We start from the raw sequence: 19,774 nt of genomic DNA, 5'->3' as shown, positions 1-19,774 counted from the left end.
GTACCATATACACATGGCGAGCCTGTTTTTCTTGCGGGTTGGGGATGGATGGATGTAGGCATTGCTTTGTCTAGGCCATTTCTGGAGACAGAAGATGCATGGATGGAAAGGACATGAAGGGTTGATGGAAGTGTATAATAGGGGGTTGTAGAAGAGATGTGTGAGGGAGGTGGAGGTGTTGTGGTTGGAGCGATGGCAGCAGAGAGCGTGGCATGCATGGTATTCACTGGGTTTCTGGTTTGCAGAGGAAGCAGATATTTGACGATTAGTGATAATTGTGAAGAGTATCCATCAACTGTTTTGTGGGCTGCGAAGTAGTTGTGAAAAGTGTTGGTGAGGGTAGGGGTAATCACGTGCTAGTATCAGCCTTTGCCAAGAAGGGATTGGTCTGGTTGGTTGGTGGGTCATGTCAGGTCCCCAGCCTTCCGCTTGGGACCAACTCCAAACGTCATGCGTGCCTGCTTGCGTTGCGTGCCTGCCGTCATACGTTCATAAGCTTCCACACCCACAACACTGCGATTCGCGGCGACAACGACGACAGGCTTTGATATCGCGATTGATTGCGGCTGAGAATACGAGAAGTATTCCAATCTTGTGACCGATAGCGATACCGCTGATCAACTCGATTGCGATACCGAAACCGGGGCCAGTCGTCACCGAGCTACGGTTGCAACATTTACGAGCTCTACCTCTAACAGCCCCGAACTATTCAACTCCGAGCAAGGGGAAACATATCACATAAAATACCATCATCATGTCCTCCGAAGAGCGCCTCTTCCGCTTTGGCAAGCCAGCATGGCTCTCCAGCGTCCAAGCCCGTAACGCAGGCGTGTACCTGGCCGGCGGTCTCGTACGTTTGCCCCCTCCTTCCTCTCACTCCTCCTATTATCCAACACTTCTCTAACTCGAATGTCTGTGTGTCAAAGTTCTCCCTAGCATTCTACATCCTTCTCGACTCGGCCGTCTGGTCGGCCTCGCCCCGCAACGCCTCCCCCCTCCACGTCAACTTTGTCGACTGGCTGCCGTTCATCTTTTCCTCCCTGGGGATGCTGATCATCAACTCGGTCGAGAAATCCCGGCTGGCGTCGGATAGTTTCTCTTATTCCGGGTCGGGGGTGGCGTGGAAGGCGAGGGTGGTACTGTTTCTGGGTTTCGCGGCGCTGGCGGGCGGGATGGCGGGCGGGGTTACGGTTTTTGTGCTCAAGTTTGTCGTGCCGGGGGTGGGGATGCCGGCGTTGGGGATGGGGGTTGAGAATGTGGTTGCCAATGCGCTGGTGGGGGTTAGCACGGTTGTTTTGTGGGTGAGTCAGAATATGGAGGATGAGTATGCTTATAATTTGGCGCTTTGAATGGGAGAGGAGGGGTGGGGAAGAATGCGGGAGGGACGCTGAGTTGCAGATGGTGGGAAGCGGAGCGAAGAGGTTTAAGGAAGGGTATGCTGGATTTTGGGGGAGATGGCAGAGGCGCAACGGGTTTAGGTATAATGTGGATTATGATCTATCTGTTTTTGGTTCGAGGCACGGGTGGTAGTGATACCTATAGGTTGCTTAGGGATTTATGCTATTGGCTTTTGAGATCTCTGATTTCGATATGAGCTTTTGAGCGGTTGGAAGGTCGAACGCTGTTGAAAAGGTCGTTAAAGTGGGATAAATCAACAACCGTCATGGACATCCAGGCAAGTGCTGTTCTGTCAGCGCCGATACTCCACGTCTCACAATACTTTAATTAAGTAGGTACACTTCCTACTGCATTCTATGGACGAGACAGTTGGTTAAGTATGATGGGAATGATGACGGGTCAAGAAGGGATCTGTGGTTTTGGTCAAGTTGAGCCCCCCTTTTTTTTTAATTTGGGGTGGGGGGGGGGATTTTAATTTGAAGACTCCTGGTAGATTATTGTTGTTTTTGACTTTCTTCAACTTCTTTGTTACCTTCTTCGACTTTCTACGACATTTCTACCATTATTCGACGTTTTTTCAACTACCTTGTTTCTCGACATCGCGCTACCTCTCTGATTTAGGTGTTGAGCTCTGGTGAGTGGTCTTCGAGTGGCCGATAGTGGGTCTGACATTGAAGTAGCTATATTGCACTCATGAGAGATGAAGCTTTGCCTGAGTGATTATTTGGCTGTGGGCATTGTATCGGCTGTGGCAACATCTGAAGGAAGGGACTACTTATTTTACGAGTTGCTGCATATCCGTTATGGGATGGTGATCTATTATCTCCGTTGCTTGCTCGATATCATGGGGTTAGGAGATAAAGGGGGATTCATTTACTTGGAAAAGAGCTGCTAATTGAAGACGTTGATCTCTTTTGCCACATTTTACATCTTCCAAGCTGGTGTCAATAACATTGTTAGATGGTAGCTAGCTACGTATGAGGATGATGATATGTGCTGAAAACGATGTCTAGATATGCTTGTTTCCCCAAAAGACCAAGCATGGCCTTCTTAATTATTGAGAGCTTGATGGCCATGGCAAGTGTGGTGGTTAAGGTTATGTCCTGATATCAGATTTCAAGGCGTGCAGTACGTTGTGAGTAAGAGGAACAGTTACAACCTAGGGTCCCGTCAGAGACATGGCAAAGACACGGGAAACCACGAAAAACAAGCCACATCACTCGGCCCTTCTCGGGCATCAAGTGCCGAGTATATTTAGACCTTCAAAACGAGAACCCCGAGACAACATCATGACAAATGCTCCCATGGACGTCGTCAACGGGTGATGGCCACTGGCTGCTTGACGCTGCAGATGCCTCGAGACGGATCAATCAAGGGCCTGTTTCGCTGCATGCAACATCACTCATGTCCATGCCCGAGTCCGCGAGAGCTCCCCTAGAAAGAAACGTCTGCATACCGGGGCTTGTCGTGCAGCTGAGCTCTATGGACTGCCGGGACGTCTGGGACCTACAACGCCGTCATCCCGCAGCTCAGCGACATGCACGGTGACTGAGGTTGCACAATAGCAGAAACATGCTCTCAAAAGACCAGTCTCAACCACAGGGCAGGGCTCAGAAGGGCCCAGATTCTTTCTTGGGTTTCTTCTTTTATCACATTCCAAGTGATGAGGCGGCCAAGAGGCTGAACTCGAACCTGCAACGCCAATTTGATCGCCTTTAATGCAGATGCTGGTGTGTGATATGACTTTGTTTTTCAGGGAATATTTGACAGTTCATCGAGGAGCATCACGCAGCTGAGTCAAGGTGGGGCAGGATGTTGGCTGCACGTCGACAGAAGCGGACCACCCAAGATGTATGCGGGTCTCAGAAGCAGTTTACCGGTTTGGACAGGCTGCCGGCGGCGAATCAACAAGACAATGAGGGAGTCTTGGAAGAGATAAGAGTCGTTCGAGACCGGGGAGGTAGGAAATACCGCACCGGTTTCCCAGTGATGTGATCCCTTCGGTTGTTGAATCGTGGATGAGCTCGGGAATATTCCCATGCGCCCCTGGGAAGCATTGAGTTATGGCACAGCAGAGACAAGTCATGGAAAGCTACCCCGCGATCTGGAATCTCTTTTGAGCTTTCTTGTGCTGTCCCCAATGAATGCTGTTGGTTCTATCGGCCCGGAAGATGGAATCTCATCATTCTCCACTCGGGCATCTGATGGCTCCAGCAAGTCAGCCCAAGCTCCTGGTCTGAAACATCAAATCACAAACCACCATGCCGAAGCAACTTCTAAGAGCTCGGTTTCAACAAGCCGGGCGCCCGTGGCCTTGTTGGGAATTGGGATCATGGTAACGGTACAATCAGTTCAGCGATGGCCCAACAAATACAGACCAGAGGATTGCTGCATCATGCAGACCCTCCGAGCTCCCACCTTCATCACCTTTTGGGAAGAGCAACTTCAACATCTGGCAGACAGCTGGCTCTGGTTCCTGTATCGATATTCCATAGCATGGCATACACAGTGACTGAGGGCAAGCACAGACCATGTCATGATCAGCACCAAGGTTGGCTCAGACCAGAGCTGGTCAGTGCGTTCCCTGCCTTACCAGGATGATGCGATCTCGGTCTGGCTAGCTTGGAGATCGGCTCACCGACCACCACCAACCGTCGCTAGCTCGTCGTGCTGCCTCATCAAGGCCAACATGCAGCAGCCGTCAGTCGACAGTAATTAAACCACAGCAGCTTGAAATCACATGGCTCAGACAGCAACAACATCGTCGACGGGTAATTTTCCTCGCTTCCATGCAATCGATTTGACAGCTCCGTCTTCAGAGTGCCGCAAGTGCCAAAAGATGCTCACGAACCCCCTCAGCACGGCAAATACCGAAGCGTTGCTGAACGGTGACATCTGCTTGCTATAATTGGCAAGTCACCTTTCCTCTGGCGGATGAATCTGGCCCGCCGTTTGGGCCTCACTTCCCACGCCCAGCGCTGGCACAGACGGGCGCTATCTCACGAACCCATCACGTCGGGAGTCAGCCGCTGAAGCTTGGGTGATTTCCGAGGAACGCCAGCTGGCCAGGGTACGGGTACGGAACAGCAGAGTTACAAAAGGCGCGCTGTCCTCCGTCAGGTGATCATGTATAGCTGCTCTAGGCCTCTAGCATCTCATCGAAATGTCAGAGAGGGGGGAGTCATTCTCCGGACGACCTGACTAGCTTTTTGCCATGCTTTGCTGTGCCCAAGGGCGTGTAACGAGCAATCGCGCCACAAATGGTGCCTGACATCACGAAAAACTACACGATCGAACTGCCCGCCGGTTTCACGACCGCACCGAGAACCTCACAAGAGGTCTCGGGGGTTTATGGCCCTGGCACGTCTGCGTACATAAACATACGGTACCTGGCCGATATCCAAATCGAATCTGGCAGGCGACTAACAAACCTGGAACCCCTGGATTGGCAATTGCGTCTTGATGCCATGGATGTCAGTGGACGGCGGTTGTCACTTTGACCCGGAGCTAGCCACAGGGTCAACAAGTCCCAATGCTACTCCGTACTATCCCATCCGTCCCAGTTGCCCCCCTATCTTTTTTCTGCTCTGCAGATGATCAAAAAAAAGTTGGTGTCTGCCAACAGACGGCCAGCCACGATCTACCTGGTCGAGCCAAATGATTAGCGCGATTCAACCGGTCATGGGACCTCGTTCGCACCCAAAAGGCGCTTTGCTGATCCACCTCCCTCCTGCGCAGGTCGCATTGGAAGAGCGCCGGAAAGCCAGCAACGGACAGAGACCGCAACACGGCTGGACACAACCGCAACGATGGAATCGGCGTCAGGCATCATCATAACCATGCAGGACTAGACGCCAAACGATTGGACCTCTCTAGAGCATGGATGCATGTGAATATCGGCTCACGATACCGCCCAATCGGAGCCTGCTGCCAAACCGAACAAGGGTTTCAAGAGTGGAAGCTCGACGCCCACAAGCAATATTGACTGTTTGAGAAACGCACTGCGGTGCCTGGATCTCGGTATATTCGACGCTGAAATATCATATTAGTGCTGTATCACTGCGCTTTCGGAGCACGGAACACTTGATCTGGCAGTGCGTGTTGTATCCATTGTGTATTACATGTTTGGGATCTGTATGGGCACGAAACGACAAGCTTCGTCAACCCCTCTCTGCCTCTACTTTGCACCACCAGGGGAGGAAAGCAAAGGCCAAATATATCTCGACAACAGCTCAACGTCAGTTGGCGTAGGCTTCGACTCTTTTCTTTTCTGGCCAGCTTGTTGCCCTGAGGGCTCTAAATTGCTGCTTCTATAATCCTATTTCGGACTCACTGTCTACAGTGGTGTACATAGCTATTATGTGGCCCTCCATCCACACTGCCCTGTTGCTTGTGGTGAGCTTCACCATGTTTGCCCCGCACAAGACATATGCACCAGTCCCAATTGGCAAGTCTTCCACCCGTCATATCGGCGTTTCAACTTGGGTGCCGTGTTACTCGGGTCGTCTCTCTATCCTCAGGAAGCTGTTCTATGACAGCTGCAGCTAAATGGGGGCCAAGAAGGCGTGTCATCGACCTGGACCGTCCTCGATCTGCCTGACAAGCTTGCTCGCATAAAGAAGTCGTGATAACCAGCAGTGACTGAGCGACACGTTGATCCCCTCGTCTGGCGGCGGAGGCAATAATGAGGAGTTCGCTTTACACGCATCGGATTTATGCGAGAAGCCGTCAGTCCTCTTAGGCGATGCTCTTAATACCGGGAGCGCTTCTGCAATTTGAATTACGCAGTAAATTACCCAAAGAGACCGCTCACTCACTGGCACCATGACTCTCCAACGGCTCCCTCTGTTTACTATGACGACCAGAGACACTGACTCAGGAATATTAGCGTAGGTGTAACAGTGCCCAAACGGGCGAGCTGGCTCAACTGGTACTGCACACCCCAAGACCCCGGGTTGATTGTGAGACGACAGAACACCAGGTATAGCCTCTCTCCCGCTGTCTGTCTCACATCTCGGGGACTCTTTCAACAGACACAATCCACTCGGCCCTCAACCGTGGCGGCGGGTTCGTGACGAACTGTGGTTGTCAGAGAACAAAGCACTGCGAAGCCCCACCTCGAATCTGATCTGGACATTGGGAGAGGGGGGCATCTAGAAGAACCCACCCTGTCTGTCTCTGCCTGTGTCCAATCTGGCACTCATACACCTTTCAGACAGGCAGGGCTATCTTCTTGAAAAGAAGTCAGCCACTAGAAACAAAATGACGATTTGTGTTGATTCGGTGATTGAGCTCATACCTTATTAACTTCTCTATTTTAAACTTCGCCTGCCGAGTGTGTTTAGCCCCGGCTTCCCGTCTCAAAAATGGACACATGAGCAACGGCCCCAGTCTGGCGGGATCTGGTGAACAAAAGGCCAGAAGCGGCCGCATCATATTGTGTCTGTTGATTCTGTTCCAGTTTACGCTTTTTCTGATTTGATCGGCGTCTCCCGGCCTCATCTCCTCCTCCCTTTGCCCATCCCGTGCCATTGGAACCACGCCAGCGACACCAGAGGGGCTGCTCTCCTGGATAAAAGCAACCCGGGGACCCGTTGAGGTGCATAGGAAAACCGAAATTCCGGTAAAATACGCGGCGTCTTTCATCCCGGTACCTTACCGCGCATACACACACACATACATGCTCGTTCAACAAGTGGAAGCCAAACACCATAGAAGCGAAGAAGGAGACGGGACCGCTATCGTATTTTGGGAAACAGGAAGCGGACAACGAAGAGCTCCACCGTCCGCCGCTCCGAATCAACGTCAGGCAGGCTATTGTGTTCCTGGGACTCGGCCGGCGAGAGCACACTCCCATTCGTCTTCCAGTCACCGGCGTGCCTGAGGCTATTTCCGGTGTCCGCTACGGTTTCTGTCTGCCAACCTGAGAGGTCACGTCACAACACATCCCATTCTCAGGCTACTGTGCAGTATCCTGCACCTGGAAAGCTTTTTGACCCGTACCTCGAACCCTTTTTCCCTTCCTTTTTTTTCCACATCACACGGTACCTTCCTACAGACCTTACGTCCAACTTACGGCGTGTCCTGCGTCAGGCTACCTTACCCTACTTTATTACCAACCAAGCAGAGCAGCAGACACGGCCACCAAGCCAGACCAGACCACCTTTATCCTGTCATTTCCCCGAGTTGCATCGATTTGGATCACCTCCTTTTATGTTCTTTCCTCTACGACTGAGGTGCCCACAGTCTGGACTCTGTATTTCCATTTCACACAGCCAGATCTGTTTTTAGATCCATCTTCCTAGGTCTGGAGGCTTGCGGCTTGCACCGCCTTACAAGACACCAAGGTCTCCCAGTATCTGGCCAACCGCACAACGCCCAAATAAATCCCATCCACCAGACCAGCGCAACCGCCCTGCCGGCCGACTCCCTCGACTTTGGAGCTAAAGCCACAAGTGACGACGGCCCGGAGCGAACCCCTCACCACCGAACACAGCACCACACTTTCCGCTGCCAATTCCTCCAACCGACCACCGGTCCCTCGCATCCGCACGCTGCAGAAGACTCTTGTCGCAGACCGAGCGCACTGTAAGTGTAAATACCTTCACTTTTACTATTTACAGTTGCCCCGTTTCATCCTCTTTCAACCTTGGGCCCTTTCACCGAGAGGTCCTAAAAGGCTCACCTGCCTTTGCAACCCTGCCGTTTCCCTTGCCCCAACCCCTCATTAGGCCTCCTCTGGTTGGCTGCGTCCATGGTGCAGCGCGCCAAGCCGTAGGCCATCTGACCTCACTAGACGTGCAAGAGAGAAAGTCGCATACGATGATGTGTGGTCGACTGAAGCAGCTGTCTGCTTCAGGCTCCCCCTGTTTGTTCTTTTTTTCTGTCTTTTTTTTTTTTGTTTTGTCTTTTCTTTTCTTTGATGGTGTTGGATGTCCCATTGTCTCGGGCATTTGCAAAGTTGCAGCTTTCTTCACTCGACACTACTGCTGCCGCTTCGACCAAGAGCACCTTGGAAAGCTTCGAGTCCTTGCGTCGTCTTGGGTCCCCCTCGGAGCCACTTGACCTGGCCCGGGCGCACTGCAGCAGGACACGCTAGGCTACCCTTGTGCTTGGTCGCCACCGCAGTGCCCTGTCGTTCCCCGCCGTCATTTCACTTAGCTAGTGCGCCCGCCCCTCCAAAACCTCACGTCCATTGACCTCTGAAATTCAACCTACCTTCCCGTAACCCTCTCCTGTTGTCGTCCTCTTCCTTCAACGCCTTAGTATTCTGTCTCCACCTCCGCATCAACCATCAACCTCGTCATCTCGTGCAGTTTGTCGCCAGCTTCGCGTGGCTGTTCTTTTTTGATCTCGAGCGCTCCGTCTAACAGCCGTCAAGAAACAACCCGATACCTAGTTCGACCTGACCCAAGTCCCTAACGACCCAAGCCCGTCTGCGCGATTCCCCCCGTTGCATCGGGTCCCGATTTCCTCCCCTCTTTCCATCGACGGGTAGATTCCTTCCGTCGAAACACAAGCCACGCTCCCAAACAGTCGGCATCACCGGTCACGAAACTTTGCTCCGCAAAACTGCGAGTTTACACAAGTTCGTCTTGTAACTGCCAATCCCTGGCGTCAGATGCCCCTCGAGGTTTCGACCAACCCATCTTGTAAGCCGGTCCCTGTCTCCTCTGCCCCTCAAGTGCCATGACAACCCAATACTCCTGGCTGTTCCCAACACTTGCCAACCATGATGCTGCGACGTGTGCTTACGCGTTTGATAGACATCACCATCTCCGTACAGTAGTAACCGCTTTACCAACATTTAACCTTGCGTGTGATATAAGACCTCCCTAGCGCGTTTAAAAGCAACCATACCTGTCGGCGACATTTTTCCCACCAGTGACCCGAGTATAGTACAATCCTCCACACCAACCCCGACGTGGCTTTGAGATCTTCACCATGGCGTCGAATCGTCCGGCAGCGTTCAACAATCTGCGGATGGGAGAAGTGATCCGCGAGAAAGTGCAGGATGGCATCACGGGCGAGACGAGAGACTTGACTTACACCCAGTGCAAGATTGTTGGCAATGGTTCATTTGGCGTCGTCTTTCAAACTAAGTTGTCTCCCTCGAACGAAGATGCAGCCATCAAGCGTGTCTTGCAGGACAAAAGATTCAAGGTTGGTTGTGTGCTATGGCTGGGTTATATGATTAATGGCTAACATGCTGTAGAACCGTGAGCTGCAAATCATGCGGATCGTGAGACACCCCAACATCGTGCAGCTCAAGGCCTTTTACTACTCTAATGGCGAGCGCGTAAGTCCTTTAGTAATACCTCACTGGAAAACAGAATGCTTACATCCCCAATAGAAGGATGAGGTTTACCTCAACTTGGTCCAGGAGTTCGTGCCAGAAACCGTGTACCGCGCCTCCCGTTTCTTCAACAAAATGAAGACTACTATGCCCATCCTTGAGGTGAAGCTGTACATCTACCAGCTTTTCCGAGCTCTTGCATACATTCACTCTCAAGGCATCTGCCATCGCGACATCAAGCCCCAAAACCTTCTCCTCGATCCTAGCACCGGCATCTTGAAGCTCTGTGATTTCGGCAGTGCCAAGATTCTGGTGGAAAACGAACCAAACGTGTCTTACATTTGCTCCAGATACTACCGTGCACCTGAATTGATCTTTGGTGCTACCAACTATACAACCAAGATTGGTGAGTGGACTTGTCAACAATGGAAGATTGTTACTAACTGACGTGAACAGACGTTTGGTCAACAGGCTGCGTCATGGCAGAACTGATGCTTGGTCAGCCTCTCTTCCCCGGTGAATCGGGTATCGATCAGCTCGTCGAAATTATCAAGGTGCTGGGGACACCCACCCGCGAGCAAATTCGAACTATGAACCCGAACTACATGGAGCACAAGTTTCCTCAGATCAAGCCCCATCCTTTCAACAAGGTGTTCCGCAAGGCCGACCAACCCGCCATCGACCTGATTAGCAAGTTGCTGGAGTACACACCGACCGAGCGTCTGTCGGCCATCGACGCGATGGTGCAGCCCTTCTTTGATGACCTCAGGGATCCCAACACCCGCTTTCCCGATTCGAGGCACCAGACGGGCCAGCTCAAGGACCTTCCTCCGCTCTTTGACTTCACCCGCCATGGTACGTGTCACCAGACTCTCTGTGTTGATTTTGAACCAAACTTGCTAACAGAATCGTTTTCTGCAGAGCTGTCGATCGCCCCTCACCTCAACCACAAGCTTGTGCCGCCTCACATGAGGTCCATCCTTGCGGCCCAAGGGCTCGACATCGACAACTTCGTTCCCATGAACAAATCGGAAATGATGGCCAAACTGGACTGAAAAGCTGGCCAGCGAGACGGAAAAAAGTTCTGTGTCGATTCGCGACCGTGAGAGCTGATCGTGTGTGGACACTTCGAGCTGTACTTTGACAGCAAAGTATCGTATACGGCCCAGCAAGGAGACAGCGGCTTTGGGTCGCTTCCCGTTCATGATCTATGACGAGGAAATGCCATGAGATACCCCGAGGAGCCATGAGTGTTGATGGAATTTAACGAGACGACGAGACTCGATTCCGGAAGGTTCCATCGATCCCAAAGTAGTGTCGAGAAGTGGCAGGATAGAGCGTGGAAATAGCAGGAGTTTGGGGCGGCTGGTATGCCCACGAGCATTCGTCCTCTGAAGACAACAGCGCGCAATAAGGCTATAGCAGGAAGGGAGGGAGAGGGGAGAGGGGGCGTGCTGAGGGAAAAAACACCAACCGGGCCACGTTTTTTAGATTCCGTTTCTGCATGACCTAGATGGCTTTTGCTTTATTTCGTGCCCCAAATATCTGGAGAAAGGCTTCTTTTATTCTTGTTTCTTGGGTGTATTTCCACTGTATTCTCCGCTGGAATCACTTGCGTTGTTTTGTTATCTGTGCGGCCTCTCTGTCCTCGCCCCATCGTCCCTGTTTTTGATGTTTGTTAGTAGGAAGGCGAATGATTCATGATGAGTAGGAGCGAACGGAATTATATGATTTGTCTTGTCATGTACTCCCAGCTGAAGAACCTGGTGGGCTGGCCTGCCTGCACTGGCTATCTTGGTTTGAGACTCTCGAACAGGAGCAATGGTAGTTTTGGAATGGGTAGCACGAGACGGCCATCGAGTTCAGCGCAATTCAACTTTTGGTTTGGGATGAGAGTGAGAAGGAGTTGGGACGGACGGTAAAGATATCATGTGGCCGGGAGCACCTGGATGGCATGGGGTGGGCGTTTTTGCCTGGGAGAGATGAGAGAAACGGAAAAAATTATCAGAGCAGGTTTGAGACAGGCCTACATGAAGAAGGCGATGTTATTGGATTCTGTGGTTGTTCTTGTGCTTTTATCAAGGTTTTCGTTTACTTTCAGATTCAAAATATTTTCATGGCATGGATTTGAATTGATGAGGTCTTGACACTCATGTATGGATTGATAAAGTGAGGTGATCTTCTACCAACTATGAAGATGGGTGAGAACTATGAATTACTATGTTCCAGTGTTACTGAGGTTATTCAAAGTGTAGAGAGAAAAGCCAAACACTGCATAATAACAGACAAACAACGTCGTCGTAGTGAATTTTGCTCCGACACCCGTGACTTATACCAGCTTGTAAAGCCTCATTTTCAAGGCAACCACCACTCCCTACTGACCGGGATCACTTGCATCACTAGCTCCTTCCCCCAGTGGGTGGCCCCACAAAATCTTTCTCTCCAGTCCAGTCCCCACTTATTTCACGCTTTCCTCTGTCGCGCTTGGCACTGGCAACTTGAACCTTGTCAGCCTTTTGTTGCTACTGTCTTCCTTCTCAACTTTTATTGTTTCAGGGAGCAACGAAAGGAAACAAGAGTTTCCGGATTTGCGCCAATCAAAACCAATCATCAATTGCGCTCTCGGGCTTGGATTGGCAGAATCATCTGGTTTGAGCGTGAAATCTATCAAAAATTGCGAGAGGTAGATTTCTCTTGCGACGACAACACCAAACCGGGGAAAAGAAAATAAAACCATCCAACGGGAGAGGAACAGCAGCATCGCATCCCATCAGTTGCGCAATAGCAAATCCAAACCATGGCCGACTACGACAGGAGAGGAGGAGGAGGAGGAGGCAGAGGTGGTGGTGGCGGGGGGTATAACCGGAAACGTCGTTATAGAGGTACGTTTGTCCCTTTTTCATCACCACCGCCACCATCATCATCATCATCATCATCATCATCACTGACTGACACAATCTGGGTTAGATGACAATGAAGACGACAACCACTACCGCGGCAACAACTCCCGTCGCCGCTACGACGCGCCCCCCCACGTCCGCCTCCGCAAGCAGCTCATCGCCATTGCCGAGAACCCCATGATCGAGCGCCACGATGAGATTTCCCAGATTGCGAACCTGTTCACCGACAACTGGGACGATGACGTCTTGCTCCGAGGCAACTTCACCGACTTGGTCCTCCAGTTGTGCGTGGAGCAGCCTCTCAAAACCCCCTTTTTGGCGGGCGTGTTGATGGTGGTCAACACCAACAAGCCCGAGGCGATGGATCTTTTACTCGAAAAAGTGGCGAGGTTGATCGAGGACAAGCTTCGGGAGGGGGGGTGGAGGGATGTGAAGCTGTACCTGAAGCTGGTGGGGTGTCTGCAGGGTGTGTTGGAAGGGGAAGGGGTTTTTGGTATGTTGGGGGAGCTTTTTGAACGGGCGGTTGGGTTGCAGACGGCGAGCAGTGAGGATACGATCGGCACAGAGATTGTCAAGATCATTCTCTTGACGCTTCCGTATGTGATGGCTGCTGGGTCGCCGGAACAGGTGCAGCAGGAGTGGCAGCAGAAGGCGGCGGATTTGCTGGAGAATACGGCCATCATTGCGAGCGAGCCGCATCCGCTGCAGGCCGTGATTGAGCCTTATCATCCCGAGGCTGGGGAGGAAAACCCGGCGCAGTCGCAGAGTTTGATTTCGCTTTTGCAGGCGCAGCTGCAGGCTGAGTCGGCTCAGGGTTGGGCGTTGAGCTGCTTGCCGAGACCGTGGCAGTTCCCTGTCGGCGAGGTTGAGACGATGGCCAAGCTGGCCAGTGCGAAGAAGCACGTTTTGCCGAATATCGTTATTCCCAAGACGGTGGTCAGGGGGCCGAGGCCGTTGTTCCCAGAGGTGTATATTTCTGTTTATGGGCAGCAAGAAGTCGAGTCGGTGCCCCCTCCTACCAACCTGGCGTCGTCGCTCATCAGAGATGCACTGCTTGATACTATCAATGTTTTGCACTTTAACCGCAACGCCACAGCAAGACAGCTTATTGAGGTGGATTGCTACTTTGCGCCGAGGACTTTTGCTCTGAGAGGCACGCCGTTCGATAGGCTTCGGGATATCGAGAAACCAAAGTCTACCTGGAAGCCCGAAGATGTGGCTGTTGATGCCGTGTTTACCCAGCTTTTCCTCTTGCCTAACCCAGAGCACAAGTTGGTTTACTACCACTCTGTGCTTACGGAGGCTTGCAAGCTGGCGCCTGCTGCTATAGCGCCCAGCTTGGGCCGTGCCATTCGTTACCTTTACAGAAACGCGCCGCGGATGGATCTGGAGCTGGCGTACCGGTTCATGGACTGGTTCTCGCATCATTTGTCCAACTTTGGTTTCACGTGGAAGTGGACCGAGTGGGTGGACGATGTTGAGCTGAGCGGCTTGCACCCGCGCAAGGCGTTTATTGTTGGCTCGATCGACAAGGAGATTCGGTTGAGTTTTGCGCAGAGGATCAAGAATACGCTTCCGGAGCCGTATCAGAAGTTGATTGGGCCCGAGAAGGAGAAGGATGTGCCCGATTTCAAGTTTGCCAACGATGGTTGGTTTTCCCCCCTTTTCTTTATCATTTCGAGTGTCAATGACTAACACAGCAATTAGACACCCCCTTTGCCGCCGAAGGCCGTGAAATCGCCGCGCTCCTCAAACGCAAGGCCCCCGACGAGGAAATTGACGCCGTTATCCAGCGGATTCAGTCTCAGGCCATCGACCGTGACCTCGACGCCTTGGTGGCCAGCACGGACGTCTTTGTCACTTGCGTGCTCTACGTAGGCAGCAAGTCGCTCTCCCACGTCCTGGCAGCGATAGAGCGCACCAAGGACCGGTTGGCGGACGCTGGCGCGGCGAGCGACGCGTCGAGGACGCAGATCATCGAGGCGGTGATGGCGTATTGGAGCGTGCACCCCGGTGTTGCGCTGAGCATCGTGGAGAAGCTCCTGAACTACTCCATCCTGACCCCGCTGACGGTGATCAACTGGGCTCTGAACGTACAGGCTGGCAAGACGCGCGGTGAGGCGCTCGCGTGGGCTTACATTTACGAATTGGTCTTCAACACTGTCATCAAGGTTACCGGCCGGGTGAGGCAGCTGGTTGTCAAGGCCAGCCAGCAGGATGAGATGGTGGATGACGAGACGAGGGATAACGAGGTGAGGAACATGAGGGAGCTTTTTAGGGCTATTGAGGACAGCTTGGGGGCTTGGGCTGGCGGGACGAAGGATGAGATGCTTGAGAGTAATGCTCGTGGGGAAGAGGATGGGTTGGTCAGGAGGTGGGGGACGAGGTGGCTGAGGGTGTTTAAGCGGAGGCAGGCGATTGAGGAGGCGTTTTTGGTCGAGGCGGTGAGGGAGCGGGAGAGGGGGGAGGAGGTGAGGAGGGAGTGGGAGGTTGTTGAGCGGCAGAGGAGGGAGGAGAGGGAGAGGAAGGAGGCGGAGGAGAAGGAGAGGAATGGGGCGAATGGGGCCGAGGAGGAGAAGGAGAATGGGGTGGAGGGTGAGGTTGATATTATTGAGTAGTAGGTTGGTTGCTGGTTTTGAGTTTGGGGGTTAGTGAGAAGAAAGGGGCGTTGATTTATTTGATTTTCCCCGGATGACAGCGGGTTTTTTACGGTTTAATCGTAGGTCAAATAGGGGGCAAAATGGCCCAACTCACTAAGGGGTAAAAGGGGGTCAATTTTTGGTTGCTGTAAGAAGTGTAGTTTGTATCAATAGAATTATCTGACACTACCGCCATTGCCTTCTACCTTGTGTTCCAAATCCTCACCATTCGTGTTCTTGCATCATGTATTCTCATCATATTATGTACACTGTTCTCTGCTTCCCTAAAAATACACTACCTACTTATGTGAACGGGGTATCAAGGCTTCACCACGGTTCCTTTCTCTACTGGTTTTTGTTTTTTCGTTCAATTCCCATATAATAAACGCCCAAAATTCTCATCGACAGTTTTACCCCCCGGGATCTCGCCCATGAGGGTTCTGCCTCGATGGTTCTGCCCTCAGATTCTACCCATCAGGAGGGGGAGCATCATATCCAGGAGGCGGACCACCTCCCGGTGGCGGCATGCACCCTTGCGAGGGAGCCAGACCGTTGCAGTCATCGGGAGGGTGATACATTTCCTAGCATCCCATCACCCCACACTCGATCGTCCTACCCTCGACGTGGGTAGCCATTAGGAGGTGGACCACCAAAGCCCGGAGGGGGGGCACCTCCCGGTGGTGGCATGAATCCCTGAGGTGGAGGTGGGCCGTTGAAGCCAACAGGAGGGGGGTACATTTGCTGACCTGGACCAACAGGAGGGGGCGGAGCAAACCCCGGTGGTGGGTGGAAGGGCACTGGACCGCCAAACCCGGCCTGGCTGGGGGGTGGACGCGCCGGGAGACCAGACGGTGGGGGAGGGAGGTTGCTCATACGACCACCGCCTCCGCTTGGCATAGCTGGTGGCATACCGCCGCCGTAGGGAATTGGAGGAGGACCACCGCGACCACCCATGGCTGCTGGTCCAGTTGGTAAGGGCCCGCCGTACGCCGCGACTGGAACTGGCGGCATGCCTCCCGGCCCTAGGGGAGGGACAACTGGGGGCACCATGCCGACTGGTGGAGGAATGGCGGCCATGGAGGGGTCGATCATGGGCGGGACGGCGGCGACTGGTGTGACGGGTGTTGTGGCGGCGATGGGGGCATTCATATGGAAGGCTGGCGGGAGAACCTGTTGCTCGGGCACTATGTTGTGCTTCTTGCCTTCGGCGGCCAGTCTTCTTTCCGCCTCATCACCGTGGCGCTCGCCCTTGCCGTCCTTCTTGTACGCATAGTCTACAGTGATAGCCTTGCTCAAGAGATATTGCCCGTTCATATTCGCCAGCGCGGCGTCGGAGGCCTCGAACGAGTCAAAGCTGACGAAACCATACCCCTTGGAGATGTTGTTGTCGTCGCGCACAATGTTGGGCTGGCGGAGGATCTGACCAAAGGTGCTGAAGGTGTCGTAGAGGATCTTTTCGTCGACTTGGGGGTCGAGGTTGTTGATAAAGAGCTCGGCGCCAATGTCGACCGTCTTTTGCTTGTCGGCGGACGCCTTGTTGACGCGGAGGGGCTTGCCGTGAACACGGATGCCATTGAGACACTTGGCGGCGTACTCCGCGGATTCGGGGGTGTCGAACTCGATGAAGCCGTAGCCTTGGTGGTTGCGGGTGACGCGGTCGAGGGGCATGTGGACCTGGCGGACGGGGCCGACTTGGGTCATAAGCTCTGTGAGGAGCTCTTGGGTAAAGCGCTCGTCTATGTTGCCGACGTAGACGGTGGCATCTTTGTTTTGCTCCCTAAAAGGAGAAATTTAGCCATGTTGAATCTCCTGATGATCGACATGGTGGAAATGTTTGCTTGCTATATCTGTGGGAAATGTTATGTGTTCGTGGGAAGACATACCAGTGTTTTGACATTTTGGGATTATCTACACCTGTCGTGGAGAAAGGGGGCTTGCTGGATGGCAACTGGGTGGTGGTTTCGTCAATTGTAAAAAGACGCCTCTCGCAGCTACTTTTCCACCAAAGAAGCGCGGTGTGTTGAGAAGTCGCGAGTTTTCTGGAGAAGGTGGGTGGGTCCGGCGGTTGACTTGCAGGGGTCAGCTTGCAGGGCGACATGGGTCAGCCGCGCCAAGCTTTGTCCAGGAAGTGACCGCCCAAAAACCGATTCTGCCACTGGAACATCATCATCATTGATTGAGAGACTCCTCCATCTTGCAACCCCACGACGACCACATATCCCAGATTCCCATATCAGGACAATCACAAACCGCCAAAATGTTCCGTCTTTCAGAGGAGTCCAAGGTACGCAGACCTGACCGGCAGGGTGACGAGGGAATGAAGCAGCTGGCTAACTACACAACAGGAGCGCATTGGCAAGCTCATTGAGATCTCGCGCGTTGCCCTTCACTAGTATGTTGGACGAGCCGGACAGCTTTAGCGAGCGAAATACTGACTGTAGCAGTGGCTATCTCCCCTTCATCCTCTATCTTGGTATGTCACCTTGTCTGGTTATCTAGCAAAAACATGACAACTGACACTTCACAGGCTACACCCGCAGCGACCCTCGGCCATCCATGGTCCGGTATGTCTCCGCCGACGCTTTGTCCTGACACCCGATCTTTGAACCTCAGCATCTAACTATCTCTGCAGCCTCCTCTCTCCCCTTTCCTAAGCAGCGATGATAAATACCTCGAGATAGGGAAAGGGAACAGTGATGGACCGAGTGTATCAGTACAACAACTCAAAATGATGGCGCCGCGCTGGGAAAAGCGCAACGGGTAAGGGGCATCAGGAGGGATAAAGCGGGATTATGGGTTGGGGGTAGTTCGCCATCAACATAGCGAACGAGGGCGGGCAAGTGATACCATAACCGCGATTGTACATTATAATAGCAGACACAACTCCTGCATCATGAATCTACTCATGACTGTTCATTTTGCTCTTTCTTTTTCTCCCTCTTTGTCAAGCTAACGTGGATTTCAAATCTTGGCGTAGCTATCACCGTCGCCGGCCAAACGGCGCCGAAAAATGCTTCTTAAATCCCGGTTTCAGTCGGCCATGCTCGGCCGAGGATCCCGGAAACTTTTTTTTGGGACGAACAACAGGAACCCTTGCGTCATAGCTTTTTTCCCGCGAATCTTGATAAACAACACTCGCTTTTGCGCCTACACATGCGCACCGTTTGATTTTTGTTTACACGGAGCCGTTTGTTTACGATGTCATGTAGCTAGACATTTTCACCCCAGGTTTTAATGACGAAACCACCACAAGATGAGCGCCGCGGCGGCGGGATGCTCTCCTCCCCCGCGCTCGTCGAGACGGTGGCCGGCTTGTCGGCCGGCACCATGGCCACCCTGATTGTGCACCCGCTTGATATAGTCAAGACACGAATGCAGAGTATATTCTTAATTTTTTTTATTTTTATTTCTCCTCGTCTCACATTTATATGACAAGGTGTACTGACTGGTGATATTAGTCCACCGCTCGTCACACAGCCCTAATACCCCCCCACCAACAACAGTCTCTTTGATCCGCACGCTCAGCTCCAACCCGAAACCGCTCGCGAGTCTGTATAGGGGGTTAACACCCAACTTGATCGGGAATGCCACGAGCTGGGCGTCGTTTTTCTTTTTCAAGAATAATGTTGAGAGGGGGATCTTGTATCTCAAATCCTCGTCATCCTCCCCCTCCCAGCAAAATGTGGGGGGCCTGTCACCACCAGACTTTTTTGTTGCCTCGTTGGCGGCCGGGGCGCTAACTCAGATTATCACCAACCCGATCTGGGTGCTCAAGACACGGATGGTCTCCTCTGACGCGGGGACAAAGGGTGCCTACCCTCACATGCTCGCCGGGGCTGTCGATTTGTTTCAGACGGAGGGGATAAAGGGGTTTTATAGAGGGTTGGGGGTGGGGATGTTGGCTGTTAGTCACGGGGCGGTGCAGTTTGCTGTCTATGACCCGCTCAAGAAGATGTACTCGGCACGGCATAAGGAGAGGAAGGAAGGAGATATGAGCAATGAGGCGACTGTTGTCTTGAGTACGATTGCCAAGTTGGTTGCTGGGGGGGTTACCTACCCGCTTCAGGTACTGAGGAGCAGGTTACAGGGCTACGAGGCAGAGGAGAGGTTTGGCAGGGGGATAAAGGGCGTGGTGAGGCAGCTTTGGAGGGAGGAGGGGATTAGGGGGTTTTATCGGGGGGTTATGCCTGGTGTTGTGAGGGTTTTGCCGGCGACGTGGGTGACGTTTTTGGTGTATGAGAATGTGAGGTTCTATTTGCCGAGGTGGGGGAGCTGATTAAAGTGGTTGAACAGATGGTAGATGACTGTATTATTTGTACATATATATGGGGTATCATTATTTGCTCTTGTCTATGGGTGTGGCTTTTGTGGGCGTAATCGGACTCTGATATACCTATAATATCATTTTCTGCTCGACAAAGGCACATACGACCATATGCAGCTGAAAATACGGCATCCCGTCCGCTCTGCCTGAGTCAAACAGCTGACAGCCAAACTAGTACTCAGGTGGGTGACCACTGGGGATTCTTTGGTGTTGTATG

At 52.7% G+C, this 19,774-nt stretch overlaps 8 protein-coding genes across 8 annotated transcripts; 7 read left to right on the top strand and 1 right to left on the bottom strand.

The window, feature by feature from the left end:
• Nucleotides 1–754: 754 nt before the first annotated feature.
• On the top strand, nucleotides 755–1,837 carry VPS68 (Vacuolar protein sorting-associated protein 68; the record flags this gene model as incomplete). The annotated part of the gene is made up of 2 exons (XM_062876827.1): nucleotides 755–850; nucleotides 927–1,837. The coding sequence occupies 2 exons, from the start codon at nucleotides 755–757 to the stop codon at nucleotides 1,347–1,349; spliced, it is 519 nt and encodes a 172-aa protein (XP_062735464.1). The 3' UTR covers nucleotides 1,350–1,837.
• Nucleotides 1,838–5,992: 4,155 nt separating this feature from the next.
• Nucleotides 5,993–6,555, top strand: QC761_0043300 (uncharacterized protein; the record flags this gene model as incomplete). The annotated part of the gene is made up of 2 exons (XM_062872384.1): nucleotides 5,993–6,287; nucleotides 6,432–6,555. Exons 1-2 carry the CDS (start codon nucleotides 6,223–6,225, stop codon nucleotides 6,553–6,555), a joined length of 189 nt encoding a protein of 62 aa, XP_062735463.1. The 5' UTR covers nucleotides 5,993–6,222.
• A 1,056-nt stretch (nucleotides 6,556–7,611) lies between these two features.
• Nucleotides 7,612–9,209, top strand: QC761_0043290 (uncharacterized protein; the record flags this gene model as incomplete). The annotated part of the gene is made up of 3 exons (XM_062872383.1): nucleotides 7,612–7,654; nucleotides 7,704–7,986; nucleotides 9,185–9,209. 3 exons carry the CDS (start codon nucleotides 7,612–7,614, stop codon nucleotides 9,207–9,209), a joined length of 351 nt encoding a protein of 116 aa, XP_062735462.1.
• Nucleotides 9,210–9,342: 133 nt separating this feature from the next.
• gsk3 (glycogen synthase kinase 3) lies at nucleotides 9,343–10,749 on the top strand (the record flags this gene model as incomplete). The annotated part of the gene is made up of 5 exons (XM_062876826.1): nucleotides 9,343–9,561; nucleotides 9,614–9,697; nucleotides 9,752–10,100; nucleotides 10,151–10,549; nucleotides 10,616–10,749. The coding sequence occupies 5 exons, from the start codon at nucleotides 9,343–9,345 to the stop codon at nucleotides 10,747–10,749; spliced, it is 1,185 nt and encodes a 394-aa protein (XP_062735461.1).
• Nucleotides 10,750–12,491: 1,742 nt separating this feature from the next.
• On the top strand, nucleotides 12,492–15,435 carry cbc1 (Nuclear cap-binding protein subunit 1; the record flags this gene model as incomplete). Its single annotated transcript, XM_062876825.1, has 3 exons — nucleotides 12,492–12,576; nucleotides 12,662–14,242; nucleotides 14,302–15,435. 3 exons carry the CDS (start codon nucleotides 12,492–12,494, stop codon nucleotides 15,210–15,212), a joined length of 2,577 nt encoding a protein of 858 aa, XP_062735460.1. The 3' UTR covers nucleotides 15,213–15,435.
• On the bottom strand, nucleotides 15,345–17,275 carry sap49 (Spliceosome-associated protein 49). Its single transcript, XM_062876824.1, has 2 exons — nucleotides 17,117–17,275; nucleotides 15,345–17,010 (listed from the first exon to the last, which is right to left on the bottom strand). The coding sequence occupies exons 1-2, from the start codon at nucleotides 17,128–17,130 to the stop codon at nucleotides 15,846–15,848; spliced, it is 1,179 nt and encodes a 392-aa protein (XP_062735459.1). The 5' UTR covers nucleotides 17,131–17,275; the 3' UTR covers nucleotides 15,345–15,845.
• TOM7 (translocase of the outer mitochondrial membrane) lies at nucleotides 16,362–17,853 on the top strand (the record flags this gene model as incomplete). Its single annotated transcript, XM_062876823.1, has 5 exons — nucleotides 16,362–17,517; nucleotides 17,579–17,625; nucleotides 17,678–17,706; nucleotides 17,761–17,797; nucleotides 17,847–17,853. The coding sequence occupies exons 1-5, from the start codon at nucleotides 17,491–17,493 to the stop codon at nucleotides 17,851–17,853; spliced, it is 147 nt and encodes a 48-aa protein (XP_062735458.1). The 5' UTR covers nucleotides 16,362–17,490.
• A 506-nt stretch (nucleotides 17,854–18,359) lies between these two features.
• FLX1 (mitochondrial FAD carrier protein flx1) lies at nucleotides 18,360–19,653 on the top strand. The gene is made up of 2 exons (XM_062876822.1): nucleotides 18,360–18,612; nucleotides 18,692–19,653. The coding sequence occupies exons 1-2, from the start codon at nucleotides 18,468–18,470 to the stop codon at nucleotides 19,507–19,509; spliced, it is 963 nt and encodes a 320-aa protein (XP_062735457.1). The 5' UTR covers nucleotides 18,360–18,467; the 3' UTR covers nucleotides 19,510–19,653.
• Nucleotides 19,654–19,774: the final 121 nt, after the last annotated feature.

Source organism: Podospora bellae-mahoneyi, chromosome 2, assembly GCF_035222275.1.
Source record: "Podospora bellae-mahoneyi strain CBS 112042 chromosome 2, whole genome shotgun sequence".
Classification (NCBI taxonomy): Eukaryota; Fungi; Ascomycota; class Sordariomycetes; order Sordariales; family Podosporaceae; genus Podospora; species Podospora bellae-mahoneyi.
Note: the sequence above shows the minus strand (reverse complement) of the source record. Positions and strands in the feature narration are given on the sequence as shown.